This window comes from Electrona antarctica, assembly GCF_951216825.1.
Source record: "Electrona antarctica genome assembly, chromosome: 16".
Lineage (NCBI taxonomy): Eukaryota > Metazoa > Chordata > Actinopteri > Myctophiformes > Myctophidae > Electrona > Electrona antarctica.
In genome coordinates this window covers 4,598,766-4,617,993 of record NC_136797.1, presented here as the reverse complement: position 1 = coordinate 4,617,993, position 19,228 = coordinate 4,598,766, and the positions used below count along the sequence as shown (strand labels likewise).

Sequence of the window (19,228 nt, the reverse complement as noted above, 5' to 3'; positions counted from 1 at the left end):
ACACACTCACTCCAGAGGGCAGTATCACACACTCACTCCAGAGGGCAGTATCACACACTCACTCCAGAGGGCAGTATCACACACTCACTCCAGAGGGCAGTATCACACACTCACTCCAGAGGGCAGTACCACACACTCACTCCAGAGGGCAGTATCACACACTCACTCCAGAGGGCAGTATCACACACTCACTCCAGAGGGCAGTATCACACACTCACTCCAGAGGGCAGTATCACACACTCACTCCAGAGGGCAGTATCACACACTCACTCCAGAGGGCAGTATCACACACTCACTCCAGAGGGCAGTATCACACACTCACTCCAGAGGGCAGTATCACACACTCACTCCAGAGGGCAGTATCACACACTCACTCCAGAGGGCAGTACCACACACTCACTCCAGAGGGCAGTATCACACACTCACTCCAGAGGGCAGTATCACACACTCACTCCAGAGGGCAGTATCACACACTCACTCCAGAGGGCAGTATCACACACTCACTCCAGAGGGCAGTATCACACACTCACTCCAGAGGGCAGTATCACACACTCACTCCAGAGGGCAGTATCACACACTCACTCCAGAGGGCAGTATCACACACTCACTCCAGAGGGCAGTATCACACACTCACTCCAGAGGGCAGTATCACACACTCACTCCAGAGGGCAGTATCACACACTCACTCCAGAGGGCAGTATCACACACTCACTCCAGAGGGCAGTATCACACACTCACTCCAGAGGGCAGTATCACACACTCACTCCAGAGGGCAGTATCACACACTCACTCCAGAGGGCAGTATCACACACTCACTCCAGAGGGCAGTATCACACACTCACTCCAGAGGGCAGTATCACACACTCACTCCAGAGGGCAGTATCACACACTCACTCCAGAGGGCAGTATCACACACTCACTCCAGAGGGCAGTACCACACACTCACTCCAGAGGGCAGTATCACACACTCACTCCAGAGGGCAGTATCACACACTCACTCCAGAGGGCAGTATCACACACTCACTCCAGAGGGCAGTATCACACACTCACTCCAGAGGGCAGTATCACACACTCACTCCAGAGGGCAGTATCACACACTCACTCCAGAGGGCAGTATCACACACTCACTCCAGAGGGCAGTATCACACACTCACTCCAGAGGGCAGTATCACACACTCACTCCAGAGGGCAGTACCACACACTCACTCCAGAGGGCAGTATCACACACTCACTCCAGAGGGCAGTATCACACACTCACTCCAGAGGGCAGTATCACACACTCACTCCAGAGGGCAGTATCACACACTCACTCCAGAGGGCAGTATCACACACTCACTCCAGAGGGCAGTATCACACACTCACTCCAGAGGGCAGTATCACACACTCACTCCAGAGGGCAGTATCACACACTCACTCCAGAGGGCAGTATCACACACTCACTCCAGAGGGCAGTATCACACACTCACTCCAGAGGGCAGTATCACACACTCACTCCAGAGGGCAGTATCACACACTCACTCCAGAGGGCAGTATCACACACTCACTCCAGAGGGCAGTATCACACACTCACTCCAGAGGGCAGTACCACACACTCACTCCAGAGGGCAGTATCACACACTCACTCCAGAGGGCAGTATCACACACTCACTCCAGAGGGCAGTATCACACACTCACTCCAGAGGGCAGTATCACACACTCACTCCAGAGGGCAGTATCACACACTCACTCCAGAGGGCAGTATCACACACTCACTCCAGAGGGCAGTATCACACACTCACTCCAGAGGGCAGTACCACACACTCACTCCAGAGGGCAGTATCACACACTCACTCCAGAGGGCAGTATCACACACTCACTCCAGAGGGCAGTATCACACACTCACTCCAGAGGGCAGTATCACACACTCACTCCAGAGGGCAGTATCACACACTCACTCCAGAGGGCAGTATCACACACTCACTCCAGAGGGCAGTATCACACACTCACTCCAGAGGGCAGTATCACACACTCACTCCAGAGGGCAGTATCACACACTCACTCCAGAGGGCAGTACCACACACTCACTCCAGAGGGCAGTATCACACACTCACTCCAGAGGGCAGTATCACACACTCACTCCAGAGGGCAGTATCACACACTCACTCCAGAGGGCAGTATCACACACTCACTCCAGAGGGCAGTATCACACACTCACTCCAGAGGGCAGTATCACACACTCACTCCAGAGGGCAGTATCACACACTCACTCCAGAGGGCAGTATCACACACTCACTCCAGAGGGCAGTATCACACACTCACTCCAGAGGGCAGTATCACACACTCACTCCAGAGGGCAGTATCACACACTCACTCCAGAGGGCAGTATCACACACTCACTCCAGAGGGCAGTATCACAGAAACCTCTTAACGCCTTATTTAAAAAACAAAGGTAAATTAATGCCCTGTATAGGTACTTAATTTTATCTCACACAAAAATAGCAAAAATAGTCAATCTCGTCAAAGCTTGTACTGTAGATCCACTATTTTTGCACATTTTTTTAAATTTTTAAATTGGACTCCTGAAAAGTAATGCATTTACTTATCATCTTATCATCTAACTCATGTTGCTATGATTAGGTGATGTAATGGTGATGTTAAACAAACGGTGACTAAACGAACATTCAATTCTCTTTATTGTTAATGGCATTTAATGTTTGTGTTTATGGACAAGATGACGTAAATGTTCCCTTCATTGTCAATGGCGTTATTAAAACGAACAGATCTACAAGCTCGTAGCGCGGCACCGAGTGCCGCGCTACGAGCTTGTAGGTCTGCTATTTTTCGGGGCCACTGTCTGTCTGTCTGTCTGTCTGTCTAACAATCTGTCTTGTCTGTCTGTCTGTCTGTCTGTCTGTCTGTCTAAAATAGCAGACCTACAAGTGCGTAGCGCGGCACTCGTCTGCTATTTGGGGGCCACTGTCTGTCTGTCTGTCTGTCTGTCTGTCTGTCTAAAATAGCAGATCTACAAGCTCGTAAGTGCCGCGCTACGAGCTTGTAGGTCTGCTATTTTGGGGGCCACTGTCTGTCTGTCTGTCTGTCTGTCTAACAATCTGTCTTGTCTGTCTGTCTGTCTGTCTGTCTGTCTGTCTGTCTGTCTGTCTAAAATAGCAGACCTACAAGCTCGTAAGTGCCGCGCTACGAGCTTGTAGGTCTGCTATTTTGGGGGCCACTGTCTGTCTGTCTGTCTGTCTGTCTAAAATAGCAGATCTACAAGCTCGTAAGTGCCGCGCTACGAGCTTGTAGGTCTGCTATTTTGGGGGCCACTGTCTGTCTGTCTGTCTGTCTGTCTGTCTAAAATAGCAGACCTACAAGCGCGTAGCGCGGCACTCGTCTGCTATTTGGGGGCCACTGTCTGTCTGTCTGTCTGTCTGTCTAAAATAGCAGATCTACAAGCTCGTAAGTGCCGCGCTACGAGCTTGTAGATCTGCTATTTTTCAATAGCTAAATTATAACATAATGCTTAAAACACCAAAAGGGGTTCCCGCCCAAAATGGGTTAAGGTTATTGTAGCAGTCAATTTATATTGGGGGTCGGGAGGGCCACTCGCTCCAGAGGGCCACTAGTTCCACACTCACTCCAGAGGGCCACTATATATTTCCACACTCACTCCAGAGGGCCACTATATTTCCACACTTACCCCAGAGGGTGTCCCGCAATGCAAAGTTTCTTTAAATTATTTTAAATGTCAACAAAGCCAAGTAGGCCTAATCCAAAAGTAATTGAACCAAACATTGCATATCTTATATTTTCCCAAAAATCAAGTAATCCATAAAGTCAGCAAATAAAAGGACAATGCATTGCTCAAAAAGGTAACAAATGATATCTCTCACCCAGCCTTCAAGCCAGGACCGAGACCACAGCAGGTTCCCCTTTGTCCAAAAGCTCTGAAGCTAAACCCTCAGAAATGTTCCTTGACCAAACTTTTCTCCTTCCAGATCTCATGGTTTCCCAGCCCCACTACTCTGTGGTTTATACATTTCTGACTATGGTTCAGTATTGGCCTTAAAAAGAGTCTAACACCAAACACTCCTTCTGATATACCTAAAATGGCCACCTCACCTCCTGTACTCTTATAGATGTTCCTGGTAACTCACTTCCTGGAACTATTGATAGCATGCTTTTGTCCCCACATGCTCAAAACAAAACATACTTTCTGTACACTACATGTCGGGGTTAAATATTCAACCATATTTTAACCAATATATTCCCTTGTTATCACCCAGTATGTTAGGTTTCATTTTCTTTCAATACTCCTACCAGACTGGAAATACATTTCTTCACACATGTATGTGCATGGCAGTATCACACACTCACTCCAGAGGGCAGTATCACACACTCACTCCAGAGGGCAGTATCACACACTCACTCCAGAGGGCAGTATCACACACTCACTCCAGAGGGCAGTATCACACACTCACCACCAGAGGGCAGTATCACACACTCACTCCAGAGGGCAGTATCACACACTCACTCCAGGGGGCAGTATCACACACTCACCACCAGAGGGCAGTATCACACACTCACTCCAGAGGGCAGTACCACACACTCACTCCAGAGGGCAGTATCACACACTCACTCCAGAGGGCAGTATCACACACTCACTCCAGAGGGCAGTATCACACACTCACACCAGAGGGCAGTATCACACACTCACCACCAGAGGGCCTCCTTGCATATACTTCTGGGCAGAAACCTCTTAACGCCTTATTTAAAAAACAAAGGTAAATTAATGCCCTGTATAGGTACTTAATTTTATCTCACACAAAAATAGCAAAAATAGCAAAAATAGTCAATCTCGTCAAAGCTTGTACTGTAGATCCACTATTTTTGCACATTTTTTAAATTTTTTAAATTGGACTCCTGAAAAGTAATGCATTTACTTATCATCTTATCATCTAACTCATGTTGCTATGATTAGGTGATGTAATGGTGATGTTAAACAAACGGTGACTAAACGAACATTCAATTCTCTTTATTGTTAATGGCATTTAATGTTTAGGGACAAGATGACGTAAATGTTCCCTTCATTGTCAATGGCGTTATTAAAACAAACATTAAACCTGTATATAGGCTCAAAAACATGGTTCTTATAATTGGAGGTCTAACTGTGTTCTCGCCCTGCCTTCCTCCCAGTCACAGACAGAACAACAAGGACATTGGAAACCGGTTCGTCCCGTTTACCTATTGCTGTCATCCCCAGGGAGCTGGCCGATATGCAACGGCTTATTATTCTGACGTCCCGATAATCCCAAAAATGTTGGGTTGGTGTGAGGTTAGGGTTACAGGCTAGTAGTGATAATGGACCAGTGGTGGTGTTGGCGAAAGGGCCCATGTGTGGAGTGTGCATGTGCTCCCCGTGTCCCCTATAGGGTAGGTACCCTCACAAAAAACATGCAGTAATCCTGGTCTCTAAACTGCCTCCCCCTGGCCAGCCGGGGCGCCTGATGGAGGGAAAAGGAACTGGTCGGAATAACGTGTTCCTTCCACGCGCTACGTCCAACCAGGGAAACTCGGTCGGGACTCCTCGTGTATGTCAGTATGAGGTCAGTCCGTTGCTCTCCCCGGTTTGGCAGAAGGAGTGTAGTGCCCAGGATTACATTAGATAACGGGTGAAAAAATGGGCTTCTTAATATGACACAGTTAAGAAGCAGGAGTTGAACTATGAATCTGGTGATGATCCTCTCCATGACACGCGCCATATATGGAGCGTGTCTTGAGTGTACAGGGTTTTATTAGGTCAGATCAACATATGGAATGAATTCTGTATTGGTCATATAAAATGGAATGGCCCGCATACTGTGGGTCTGAAATCACCAATGTAAGGGAGGGTAATTCAAGTTTTATAAACGTTGCAGTATAGATAATACATGTTTGCATCTCTCACAGGATTACTGCTTTTAGTTTAATCTGGTAGAAAAAAAAATCTACTACTATGAAGTTCATCAGCAATATAACATACACTTATTGTTGTCAAATACCCACAGAGAAACAGATGTCATTGAATGTGTGTTTCTATGTCTTGGTGGCACCTCGACCCATGATGGACTTCTTGGTGTTTTTCTCGGGTTTCAAAAGGATTATATAACACTTTGGTCCAAACAGTGCCACCAGAATGCCAAAACTAGACGCTAAAATAGCAAATATCTCCACTGCATCTGCATATTTGCCTGGAGAGCTGATATATGCAGGGATGAAGGCTATCCACACGGCACAGAAGATCAACATGCTGAACGTGATTAACTTTGCTTCGTTGAAGTTGTCTGGAAGGTTCCGTGCCATGAATGCTAGGACAAAACTGAGGAGTGCCAGTAAACCAATGTAACCTAACAACACTCCAAAACCAACTGTTGATCCCACCGCACACTCATACACTATCTTATCATTGTGGTATTGTGTGTTTTTATGAGGAGTTGGTGAGGCAGACACAAGCCAGGCTATGCAGATTATTGCCTGGATGAAAGTAAGAACCAGGACTGTTCCTCTCTGCTGCATGGCACCAAACCACTTCATGATGTCTGCACCCCCAGGCTTGGAGGCCTTGAACACAGCCAACACCACCATAGTCTTTACCAGGATGCACGAGATACACAACACAAAGCTGATCCCAAATGCTGCATGCCTCAGCTGACAAGTCCAGAGCCTCGGACGGCCAATGAACAGAAGTGAACACAAGAAACATAGTTTGAGTGACATCAAGAGAAGGAAACTGAGTTCTGAGTTGTTGGCGCGCACCATGGGTGTGCTTTGGTGATAGATGAAGATTCCCAGGGCAATGGCACAGATAAGTGTGCCTACCAATGAGATGGTTGTCAAGGAGATACCAAGGGCCTCATGGTAGGAGAGGAACTCCATGATCTTAGGGACACAGTGGTCACGCTGGGGACTGGACCAGAAGTCCTCTGGACAACTGGTGCACTCTGTAGAGTCTGACAAAAATGACAAGATTAGAAGCACATTATCATTCTAAAGATAATCCACTGTATACATACTGTATAGTAATACATGATTTAAACTACCAGTCTCATTGCTGATCTCTCCCTCAGAACAAGCAATGCAGTCAAAGCAGCAGACAGGTTCTCCTTTCCTTCTGGACGCACGGGTTCCAGGAGAACAGCTCTCACTGCACACCGACCGAGGAGGCTACAGGGTAAACAAACTGTAATCAAACTCAGTCTAAGCTATATCACATTGACATCATTTGGTCCACAATATTAGTTAGAAAGCCGTTACCTTTTTGGGTTCATGGTTCCAGACGATTCTGTCTTCCTCAAGGATGAGTTCTTCGCCTGCAGAATCTGACGTCTTGAACACGCCTACTGCGAGAACCGTTGTGCTTCCATCGGGGAGCCACGCCCAGTTTATGACGTCAAAGATCGGTAATGGGTCACCGTTCTCATCAAATGATACTTGTTCGCCGAATTCCATGGTGAAGTTGATCTTGTCCAGGTAATGCACAAGCTAGAGCAAAAAGGAGGAGCAAGATACTTTTACTTAGGCCTAATGTACATACTGTACATAGCCTGAAATGTATAACAAATGAACCGGAACTGTTGTTCTATTAACTACAGCAAATCAGTATGATTGATTCCAATTCTGATTCTGGTTCGGAATTTGATTCCTCGTTGTATTGTAAAAGAAAAAGTTAAAATGTACGGTAAATAGTATTTACAACCTGTGTGTAGCCCCCAGCCATGACCCGGCCTGCAAAAGGCCCGTGGGCCGGGTAGGTTGTGCATTGGTGCTCCATTGATTAGAAATTGATAATTCAAAATATGCTCCTCATTGATTTTTATTATTATCAGTGGATCCGGATCCGGATCCAGATCCAGATCCAGATCTTCAATTAGTCAAATCAATAGGAAGTTTAAAAAAAGTCCAGTACTGGGTTTGATGATGTTCTATATTGTCAGAATCAACTTTGTGTTTGTTTATGTAAGTCACATGTAAGAGAGTGACTTTGAGAGAATTATCAATTTCTAATCAATGGAGCAATTATTTGTAATGTATTGTCCACCTTCAGAGCTATACATCATGACAAGGTAACTCAACTCAACTCTCAAAAAGTGGTTTTGCCCTTCAATGTTAGGAGTAAGGTTATAGTTTAGGGCATTGTTTTTGTGAAGTTATAAGGTTCTGTTTGGGCATAGTATTAGTGAGGTTAAGGACCCTTAAAGTAAAAGTAAGTATGTTCAAACATACACTCCATTTCCTTCAGGATGGATCCTAGAGCAACCCTTCAATAGAGTCAACACTTATGGTATGGTCAACACCACGGAGTGTGCTCAGAATAATGACCACATTGAGAGCCCACGCAAAACTGCCCAAAATCACTTTCACCTAGAAAATCCATTCACATTTTTTATAATTCAGCTGACTGTGGAGACACATGCTGGAACCTTTTACTTTGAGATGTTTTATAGTTTCTGAGTTATTTAATTTAAACGCCAAATGCATTCTCAATGGCGAAAACACAAACTTTGGCACCACGTGTTTGACACCAAGTGTCTTGATTTTTCTGATTTTGTTTTAATAAGAAATAAATAAAAATAAAGATAAAATAAAAAAAAATATATATATATCTTTTTTTTTCAAAGACGTCCACAGACGTCTTGGGCTATGCACGTGCGGTAATACCCAGGATGTCCACAGACGTTTTGGGCACAAAATGTGTTAATCCCTTATGGTATGGTCAACACCATGGAGTGTGCTCAGAATAATGACCATGCCATCCCTTATGGCAGGGGTTCTCAACGTTTTTGGCCGGGGACCCCCGGAAATGCTTTGGCAATGTCTCGGGACCCCCGCCCCGCCCCCTCCCGACCCCCAATATAAATTGACTGCTACAATAACCTTAAACCATTTTGGGCGGGAACCCCTTTTGGCATTGTTATAATTTAGCTATTGAAAAATAGCAGATCTACAAGCTCATAGCGCGCCACCGAGTGGCGCGCTACGAGCTTGTAGGTCTGCTATTTTTGAAAAATCGTGAAAAAAAAAATTAAAAAAAGATTTTTCTCTTTTTTTTTTTTTGAAAATAATTTGGGGACCCCCTAAAATAATTTGGCGACCCCCCGAGGGGTCGCGACCCACGGGTTGAGAACCCCTGCCTTATGGTATGGTCAACACCATGGAGTGTGCTCAGAATAATGACCATGCCATCCCGCTGGAAGAGACTCGTTTGCTGTCAGTGCAGGCACACAGTAGCGTCTCTCCCGGGTCTTTAGACAGCCGCTGGATGGATATGAAACTTCACCCACGCGGCAGAATGCCGCTTCCGGGGAATCTGGCCGACGCGGCATTCTGCCGCCGCATGGGTGGAGCTTCATTTCCATCCACCAGCTGTCTGAAAACCAGGAAGCGACGCCTGCCACGAGCGGCTTTTTGCCGCGCATCATGGAAGCCCAAGTGTGCTTCACACCCTCTCTCTGCTTTAACACTGAAGAATGTCACTCAGGCAAATCATATTAGTGTCACACGTATATCACCATCACTAAGGCAATTAATACCGTTTTCATCCTGCTAGGTTTTTCTTTCATTTATTCATTTTGACCAATGTCCAATGATCAAATTGATCTAGAAACATGTAAACTGTGAATTAATGTCCCACCTGCCATGGCTTAATTGTCTGCAAAGTGGCACAGCTGTGCCCAGTGAAAGGCCCTCTTCCTGGAACACACTGCAGCATGTCATGGAGGGCGTGGGCCAGAGCGTACACAGCCTTGTACACATTGTACTCTGGCCTGAGGTCAGACACATCCAACAGGGTAGTTTCTGCCGTCGCCAGGTCCTCTTGTCCACTACACACCCTTCCACCAGCGTCCACCCACTCTGGCGGAAGGGGCACGAATTTACACCGAAACGTTTGCTCCCAAAACTGCCTCACCTGAAGAAAACACGATTAAGAAACTTTGAATGAATGTACACAAGAAACAAGAGACAAACATCATTATGACAAAGTACATATAAAAAAATTAATAACTATAATATTATTAATAATAATAATAATAGACTGAAATAAGATGGCAGCTTAAATACTAAATTAAAGGAAGTAATCACTAAGGTATTCTCATGGCTGTTGTCAGGGTCCTTTTCAGGGTGCACTTCCGACAAGAACTCCTTGAGACCCGGTATCTCTCCACGATGGATGGCAAGACCCAGGCTGCCCCCTAGTGACGGAGTGAAGTGAGGATTCTGGGGTCCGATGTAAGCGGTCCAAGGCTCGTTTGTGATCCACTGCAGACCCGTTAGGTTCTGCTTCACCACCTGTCGGTTGTGTTTGAAAAGGAAATGTAAAGGCCAATAATGAGCACAGCTTAAATCCACGATACGCGTCCTACACTGTAGTTCATAAGACAAGACAATACTATCATTATAACAATATAACTATTCGTTATAGCAGTGATATGAGATTCAGTTTTTTTGTGCAGAGAAGTATTGAGATAAAACCACTCGGTGGCGCGCTATGAGCTTGTAGATCTGCTATTTAAAACCTTTGCTTCTGTAGAACGCCACAACGGTAAGGCCTTCCGGTCTGATTTACGGATATGTTATAGAGCTCCACGAGACGCACGCGTGGAACTGTAGTACGTCCTCGGGCGACCTTTCTAGTCGACATGGCGCGCGCGAACGTTCCACTACACCGAGTGGCGCGCTACGAGCTTGTAGATCTGCTATTTAAAACCTTTGCTTCTGTAGAACGCCACAACGGTAAGGCCTTCCGGTCTGATTTACGGATATGTTATAGAGCTCCACGAGACGCACGCGTGGAACTGTAGTACGTCCTCGGGCGACCTTTCTAGTCGACATGGCGCGCGCGAACGTTCCACTACACCGAGTGGCGCGCTACGAGCTTGTAGATCTGCTATTTAAAACCTTTGCTTCTGTAGAACGCCACAACGGTAAGGCCTTCCGGTGTGATTTACGGATATGTTATAGAGCTCCACGAGACGCACGCGTGGAACTGTAGTACGTCCTCGGGCGACCTTTCTAGTCGACATGGCGCGCGCGAACGTTCCACTACACCGAGTGGCGCGCTACGAGCTTGTAGGTCTGCTATTTAAAACCTTTGCTTCTGTAGAACGCCACAACGGTAAGGCCTTCCGGTGTGATTTACGGATATGTTATAGAGCTCCACGAGACGCACGCGTGGAACTGTAGTACGTCCTCGGGCGACCTTTCTAGTCGACATGGCGCGCGCGAACGTTCCACTACACCGAGTGGCGCGCTACGAGCTTGTAGATCTGCTATTTAAAACCTTTGCTTCTGTAGAACGCCACAACGGTAAGGCCTTCCGGTGTGATTTACGGATATGTTATAGAGCTCCACGAGACGCATGCGTGGAACTGTAGTACGTCCTCGGGCGACCTTTCTAGTCGACATGGCGCGCGCGAACGTTCCACTACACCGAGTGGCGCGCTACGAGCTTGTAGGTCTGCTATTTAAAACCTTTGCTTCTGTAGAACGCCACAACGGTAAGGCCTTCCGGTCTGATTTTCATATGTTATAGAGCCCAGCAACACCGGCCGACACCTCCAAGGCTTCCTGGGTGATGGCGAGGAGGAGGAGGAGGGCTGCCACGTCACCTCACAGTCCAACTGTCTGTATGTACGCCTCTGCTGTGCCTGAGGGAGGCACGCGCGCACACACACGCGCACACACTCACCTGCCCAGGCCATTGATGCCAGACGACCCTCGGGCCAGGCACTGCATCCTCAGCCTCTCCACGGGATCTGAACTCACACACAGACGTCTCTTGGCGTCCAGCGCCATCTCTCGGTCGTGCCTCGACGTCCTGGCCATGGCTGAACACACAGAGCACATTAATATAATGTGTAACATTATAGTGGATGCAGTTAGCTTAATGCTAATTCCGATTAGCATAGTTAGCTTCTTATCCATGCTACTGGTGACTGGTTTAGCACAATACAAACTCGGACTCATTACATAACATGCAAATCACACCACCACTCAATATAAAAATAAAACGTTGTCTTATAAAGCAGCATATATGTTGGAGAGGATTTGAAAGGACTGTAATATATGGACTAGTTCTGTGTTAGTTGTAAGTCATTCGCCCCCGGGGCGTCGGTCAGAACACAATGGACAGGAGAGTGAAGGGGGTTTATGGTAGTTTACTGTATAGTTGTAGGCACAGGCATACAGGCATGGCAATGTGGTGGTATACAGCACTGAGTGCGTGTCAATGTGGTTTCTGCAATAAATACAGACACAAACAATAATAAGTATGAGTACAGAATTACCATACACTATAACAGGATACTGGAGCACATTAATATCATCATAACATTAGTACACACTACACCTTTCTATGTAAGCTGCCCAATAAGATCAACCATGTATCAATGACTCCATTAATAAGTCTCTGCGGCCCAAATCTGCACTAAATTGGCTTAATTGAACATCAAAGGGCCGACCGCAGCTGCGGGACGTTGCACAATGGCGGCGCCCGTGATATACACATGACCAAACAATTCACAGACCTAACGTGCTGAACACGGAGCTTAAAATATACATACACGTCGGTTCTTCCTAAATGCACTCTCCTACATGTTACGGAAACATAGGGAAATATAATGAAGTGACGTGCCGAAGGCACGCAATGTAGGACATTGAATGAAGGAACCAAGTAATCAATCACTGTCACTCAAACCAGCGACGGACTAAACACACAGAAACAGCGGTGACTAAACAGCATACAGAGATGACAATCAGCAGGCATCACTGAACTAAATAATACACTTACAGTAGTCAAAGACGCACACTGGCACTGCAGTGCTGCACAATGAAGAAAGAATTAGGAGACGAGTGAACTTGTGAGACTTGCATTCACCGCTCCGCTCTGACTGGAATAATGACACACAATGCATTGCGCACTTAAGGTGGCAGGTACATGTTGCGCTGAACAGTTCTTAAGGTGGTAATCTTTGGAACCTTTCTAACAATATACTTTGTTTACATTCAGACCCATGGCTTTGTACAACTACTGGCCAAAGTTGAAGTTCATATAGTTGTAAAACATTCACCATAAAAGCCAAAATCGCGACAGAGTCAGCTATTCATTCATTACTAACTATTTCACAGACCTTGATGTGACTGTTAGCTGTGATAAAGTAAACAAAGTGATGATGAATGACACGACACGAAACACACACACGTAGGATGTAGCTCTTCTCACAACATTGACGACACAGGTCGGTTCTTTATAAACGGGCATTTATTGGGCATTCTTCTCATCCCTCTGCTGTTCCATGCCGTGAGAACTATGTTCACACAAAATAATAAACACATAAACAATCAACAAATGACGTCGCAATACATAATATTGATCAAACAAAGAAATACAAAACATGTAGAAATGCGCGATGCGCAGGTGAACGTGTCCGTCAAAACACCACAATACAACACAACAAAGATAACTCTCAAATAATAATACCTCGTTGGCCGCTTGTTGTGTAAAGAGGTTCTTGATGCTTCTTGAGTTTCATACAGTCCTTTGAATGTCCTTTTGACCGTGTTTAATAACTTTAAACAGTTCAAACACACTACTCTGCTGCGAGTGTGCTTCCTTGTGCAGACCAGAGTCTGAATGAGTGAGAGAAATGTTTGTACCACCTGTGTGCAATGCCAGGCAATCATGCATCAATCAGTCAATCAATCATGGTCCAGTGTTGCTACTGACAGACAGGGAACTTGGTTCTGCCTCAGAAAGTTATCATCACAAAATGTTTACATTTTTAACCTCATATGAAATCAATTATGAACCACATATTTATTATTGTATCATGACATTATTATGAATTATGCTTTATGAACTTATGACCATGAATTGTTGTATTTTAGCTATTTTAGTCTTTTTAAAGTAAGCATTTTAATAGCAGCACTTACATAGGAAGTCAGAGAAACGAATCAAAGAAAAGACCGTCATCTGCCAGTGGAATTCAGAACAGCGCCACAGCCCATCCACATGTATGAAGGCATATGCCTCTCCCCTCCTCTCCTCTCCTCTCTTTTTGAATGAACAGACAAAACACAAAACACAACATGTTCATTAATGTTATTCTTCACAAACTAGACATTTTATTCATATTTAGAAAATGCAGAATCCAATGGCGTCGGTCTGGGCTCTCCACGCCGTTTGCAAAGGTCAATGGTCAGCAAAAAGACTGCCTCCTCTCTCCCCTCTCTCCACAGAAGTGAAAACAGACAAAACACACATGTTCCCTAACCCTATTCTTCGCAAACGAGACATTTTATTCATATTTAGAGCGTCCCAAATTCAATGGGGCCGGTCTCGACTTTCCAGGACGTTTGCAAAGGTCCATGGTCAGCAAAAATACTGCAACGGTGACCCTTTGGGCCAAATTCTTAAAAAAACGGGGTGATATATATTTTTAAAAATATGTAAGAACCTCCAATATCCATATTCAGGACATGTCGAATCCAATGGAACCGGTCTCGAATTTCCACGACGTTTGCAAAGGTCAAAGGTCAGCCGAAAGACTGCCACGGTGACCTTTGGGCCAAATGCCTTAACAATTAAGTGATAGATATTTTTTTAAATATGTAACACCCCCGAATATCCATATTCAGGCCATGGCGAATAAAATGGCGTTGGTCTCGATTTTGTGGGACTCTTACAAGCGTCCGATAAAGGGAACTACACTGCAATGCTAGGCCTCGGGTCAGATTTGAGGTTCCCAAGGTCGCAGAAAAAAACTCAGACCATCACGAAGATCGGCTCGTCGCCGCGATCGCAGAGGTGTTCGGCCCATCCCGAACAGACTTACGATCGTCGTCGTAGGCGCGCGTGAACGTCAAACTTTGCTTCACTGGAACGCCACGACGGTGAGGCCTTCCGGGATGATTTTCGGATATGTTATAGAGCTCCCGGAGACGCACGCATGGATCTATAGAATGTCCTCGGGCGACCTTTCTAAGAGGCACGGTCTCGCTTCACTTTTTCAGCCAGGACGCTGTTAGAGTCTATGGGTCTATGACGTGTCTGCATGCACAGAGCCAAAGTGAAGGACGTTTTGTACGACTGTCGGAGGCGTACGTCCGAGACACCTAACCGTTCGTCTCGGCTGGCTCTCCGACATATCCGAACGTCGGACCGTGATGTTTTATCGTTGGCGCGGTGTAGCGCGTCAAAGTCGGCAATTTGTAGGCGTTCGTTCAAGGCTACCGCCGCGGCCGTATGTCCGTTTGGCCCGAAACCTATACGGCTGCGATCGGGGCCGCGACCCGGCCGCGGTGATGGTCTCGGATTTGTTCTGCGACTTTCGTGTCAAATTCGCAAATTTCGAGGCTTTCGTGCAGGGCTACTGTCGCGACCGTATGTCCGTTTGGCCCAAACCCTATACGGCTGCGATCGGGGCCGCGACCCGGTTGTGGTCTCGGATTTGTTCTGTCGAATTTCGCGACTTTTCTCGCTAACTTACTTTGTGGGAGCAGTTTATGCTAATGAAGGGTGTGGTATGCAAATGAAGGTGCGTGGTATGCAAATGAAGGGGAGTGGTATGCAAATGGAGGGAGTGGTATGCAAATGAAGGTGCGTGGTATGCAAATGAAGGGGAGTGGTATGCAAATGAAGGGAGTGGTATGCAAATGAAGGGGAGTGGTATGCAAATGAAGGGCGTGTTCCGGCTACTTTGTGGGATTATTTTATGCAAATGAAGGTGCGTGGTATGCAAATGAAGGGGAGTGGTATGCAAATGAAGGGGAGTGGTATGTAAATGAAGGTGCGTGGTATGCAAATGAAGGTGCGTGGTATGCAAATGAAGGGGCATGGTTCCGGCTACTTTGTGGGATTATTTTATGCAAATGAAGGGGTATGGTATGCAAATTAAGGGGCGTGGTATGCAAATGAAGGGGCATGGTTCCGGCTACTTTGTGGGATTAGTTTATGCAAATGAAGGTGGGTGGTATGCAAATGAAGGGGAGTGGTATGCAAATGAAGGTGCGTGGTATGCAAATGAAGGGGCATGGTTCCGGCTACTTTGTGGGATTAGTTTATGCAAATGAAGGTGCGTGGTATGCAAATGAAGGGGCGTATTATGCAAATTAAGGGGAGTGGTATGCAAATGAAGGGCGTGTTTCGGCTACTTTGTGGGATTAGTTTATGCAAATGAAGGTGCGTGGTATGCAAATGAAGGTGCGTGGCATGCAAATGAAGGGGCATGGTATTCAAATGAAGGGGCATGGTATGCAAATGAAGGGGAGTTGTATGCAAATGAAGGTGCGTGGTATGCAAATGAAGGGCGTGTTTCGGCTACTTTGTGGGATTACTTTATGCAAATGAAGGTGCGTGTATGCAAATGAAGGGGAGTGGTATGCAAATGAAGGGGCATGGTATGCAAATGAAGGGGCATGGTATGCAAATGAAGGGGAGTTGTATGCAAATGAAGGTGCGTGGTATGCAAATGAAGGGGCATGGTTCCGGCTACTTTGTGGGATTAGTTTATGCAAATGAAGGTGCGTGGTATGCAAATTAAGGGGAGTGGTATGCAAATGAAGGGCGTGTTTCGGCTACTTTGTGGGAGCGGCTTATGCAAATGAAGGGGCGTAGTATGCAAATGAAGGGGAGTGGTATGCAAATGAAGGGTCATGGTATGCAAATGAAGGGGAGTGGTATGCAAATGAAGGGCGTGTTTCGGCTACTTTGTGGGAGCGGCTTATGCAAATGAAGGGGCGTAGTATGCAAATGAAGGGGAGTGGTATGCAAATGAAGGGTCATGGTATGCAAATGAAGGGGAGTGGTATGCAAATGAAGGGGCATGGTATGCAAATGAAGGGGAGTGGTATGCAAATGAAGTGGCATGGTATGCAAATGAAGGGGAGTAGTATGCAAATGAAGGGGACTGGTATGCAAATGAAGGGCGTGTTTCGGTTACTTTGTGGGATTGGCTTGTGCAAATGAAGGGGTGTGGTATGCAAATGAAGGGCGTGGTTCCGGCTACTTTGTGGGAGCGGTTCATGCAAATGAAGGGCCGTGGTTCCCGCTACTTTGTGGGAGTGGGTTATGAAAATTTGAAGGGCGTTGTTTCGGCTACTTTGTGGGTGAGGGCTATGCAAATTAGTGGGTGTCGCTTATGCAAATTAGTGGGTGTTGCCACGCCCTTCATTTGCATACCACACACCTTCATTTGCATACCATGCCCCTTCATGTGCATACCACGCCTTTCATTTGCATACCATGCCCCTTCATTTGCATACCAATCCCCTTCATTTGCATACCACTCCCCTTCATTTGCATAAGCCGATCGCACAAAGTAGCCGAAACACGCCCTTCATTTGCATACCATGCCCCTTCATTTGCATAATACGCCCCTTCATTTGCATACCCCGCACCTTCATTTGCATAAACTAATCCCACAAAGTAGCCGGAACCATGCCCCTTCATTTGCCTACCACTCCCCTTCATTTGCATACCACGCCCCTTTATTTGCATACTACGCCCCTTCATTTGCATAAGCCGATCCCACAAAGTAGCCGAAACACGCCCTTCATTTGCATACCACTCCCCTTCATTTGCATACCATGCCCCTTCATTTGCATACCATGCCCCTTCATTTGCATACTACGCCCCTTCATTTGCATAAGCCGATCCCACAAAGTAGCCGAAACACGCCCTTCATTTGCATACCACTCCCCTTCATTTGCATACCATGCCCCTTCATTTGCATACCATGCCCCTTCATTTGCATAATACGCCCCTTCATTTGCATACCACGCACCTTCATTTGCATAAGCTAATCCCACAAAGTAGCCGGAACCATGCCCCTTCATTTGCCTACCACTCCCCTTCATTTGCATACCACGCACCTTCATTTGCATACCATGCCCCTTCATTTGCATACTACGCCCCTTCATTTGCATAAGCCGCTCCCACAAAGTAGCCGAAACACGCCCTTCATTTGCATACCACTCCCCTTCATTTGCATACCACGCACCTTCATTTGCATAAGCTAATCCCACAAAGTAGCCGGAACCATGCCCCTTCATTTGCCTACCACTCCCCTTCATTTGCATACCACGCCCCTTCATTTGCATACTACGCCCCTTTATTTGCATAAGCCGATCCCACAAAGTAGCCGAAACACGCCCTTCATTTGCATACCACTCCCCTTCATTTGCATACCATGCCCCTTCATTTGCATACCATGCCCCTTCATTTGCATACCACTCCCCTTCATTTGCATACCATGCCCCTTCATTTGCATACCACGCCCCTTCATTTGCATACCACGCCCCTTCATTTGCACAAACTAATTCCACAAAGTAGCCGGAACCATGCCCCTTCATTTGCATACCACGCCCCTTCATTTGCATACCACGCCCCTTCATTTGCATAAACTAATTCCACAAAGTAGCCGGAACCACGCCCCTTCATTTGCATAAGCCACTCCCACAAAGTAGTCGAAACCACACCCACAAAGCAGGTGGGACGCAGCCCACTAATTTGCATAAGCAAAATGTGAGGTGTGTGAAATGCCCCCGGAAATATGATCCATCCATCCATCATCCATCCATCCATCCATCTATTCATTCATTCATTCATCCATCCATCCATCCATCCATCCATCTATTCATTCATTCATTCATTCATTCATTCATTCATTCATTCATTCATCCATCCATCCATCCATCATCCATCCATCCATCATCCATCCATCATCCATCCATCATCCATCCATCCATCCATCCATCCATCCATCCATCATCCATCCATCCATCATCCATTCATCCATCATCCATCCATCATCCATTCATCCATCATCCATCCATCCATCATCCATCCATCCATCATCCATCATCCATCCATCCATCATCCATTCATCCATCATCCATCCATCCATCATCCATCCATCATCCATCCATCCATCATCCATCCATCATCCATCCATCCTTCATCCATCCATCATCCATCCATCATCCATCCATCCATCCATCATCCATCCATCCATCATCCATCCATCCATCCATCCATCATCCATCCATCCATCATCCATCCATCCATCCATCCATCCATCATCCATCCATCATCCATCCATCCATCATCCATCCATCCATCATCCATCCATCCATCATCCATCCATCATCCATCCATCCATCCATCATCCATCCATCCATCATCCATCCATCCATCCATCCATCATCCATCCATCAT

At 46.3% G+C, this 19,228-nt stretch overlaps 1 protein-coding gene across 1 annotated transcript; it reads right to left on the bottom strand.

Moving 5' to 3' along the window:
• Positions 1-6,051: 6,051 nt before the first annotated feature.
• On the bottom strand, positions 6,052-10,409 carry LOC306940220 (extracellular calcium-sensing receptor-like; the record flags this gene model as incomplete). Its single annotated transcript, XM_079525243.1, has 6 exons — positions 6,052-6,383; positions 6,480-6,965; positions 7,056-7,179; positions 7,270-7,497; positions 10,141-10,302; positions 10,404-10,409. The coding sequence occupies 6 exons, from the start codon at positions 10,407-10,409 to the stop codon at positions 6,052-6,054; spliced, it is 1,338 nt and encodes a 445-aa protein (XP_079381369.1).
• Positions 10,410-19,228: the final 8,819 nt, after the last annotated feature.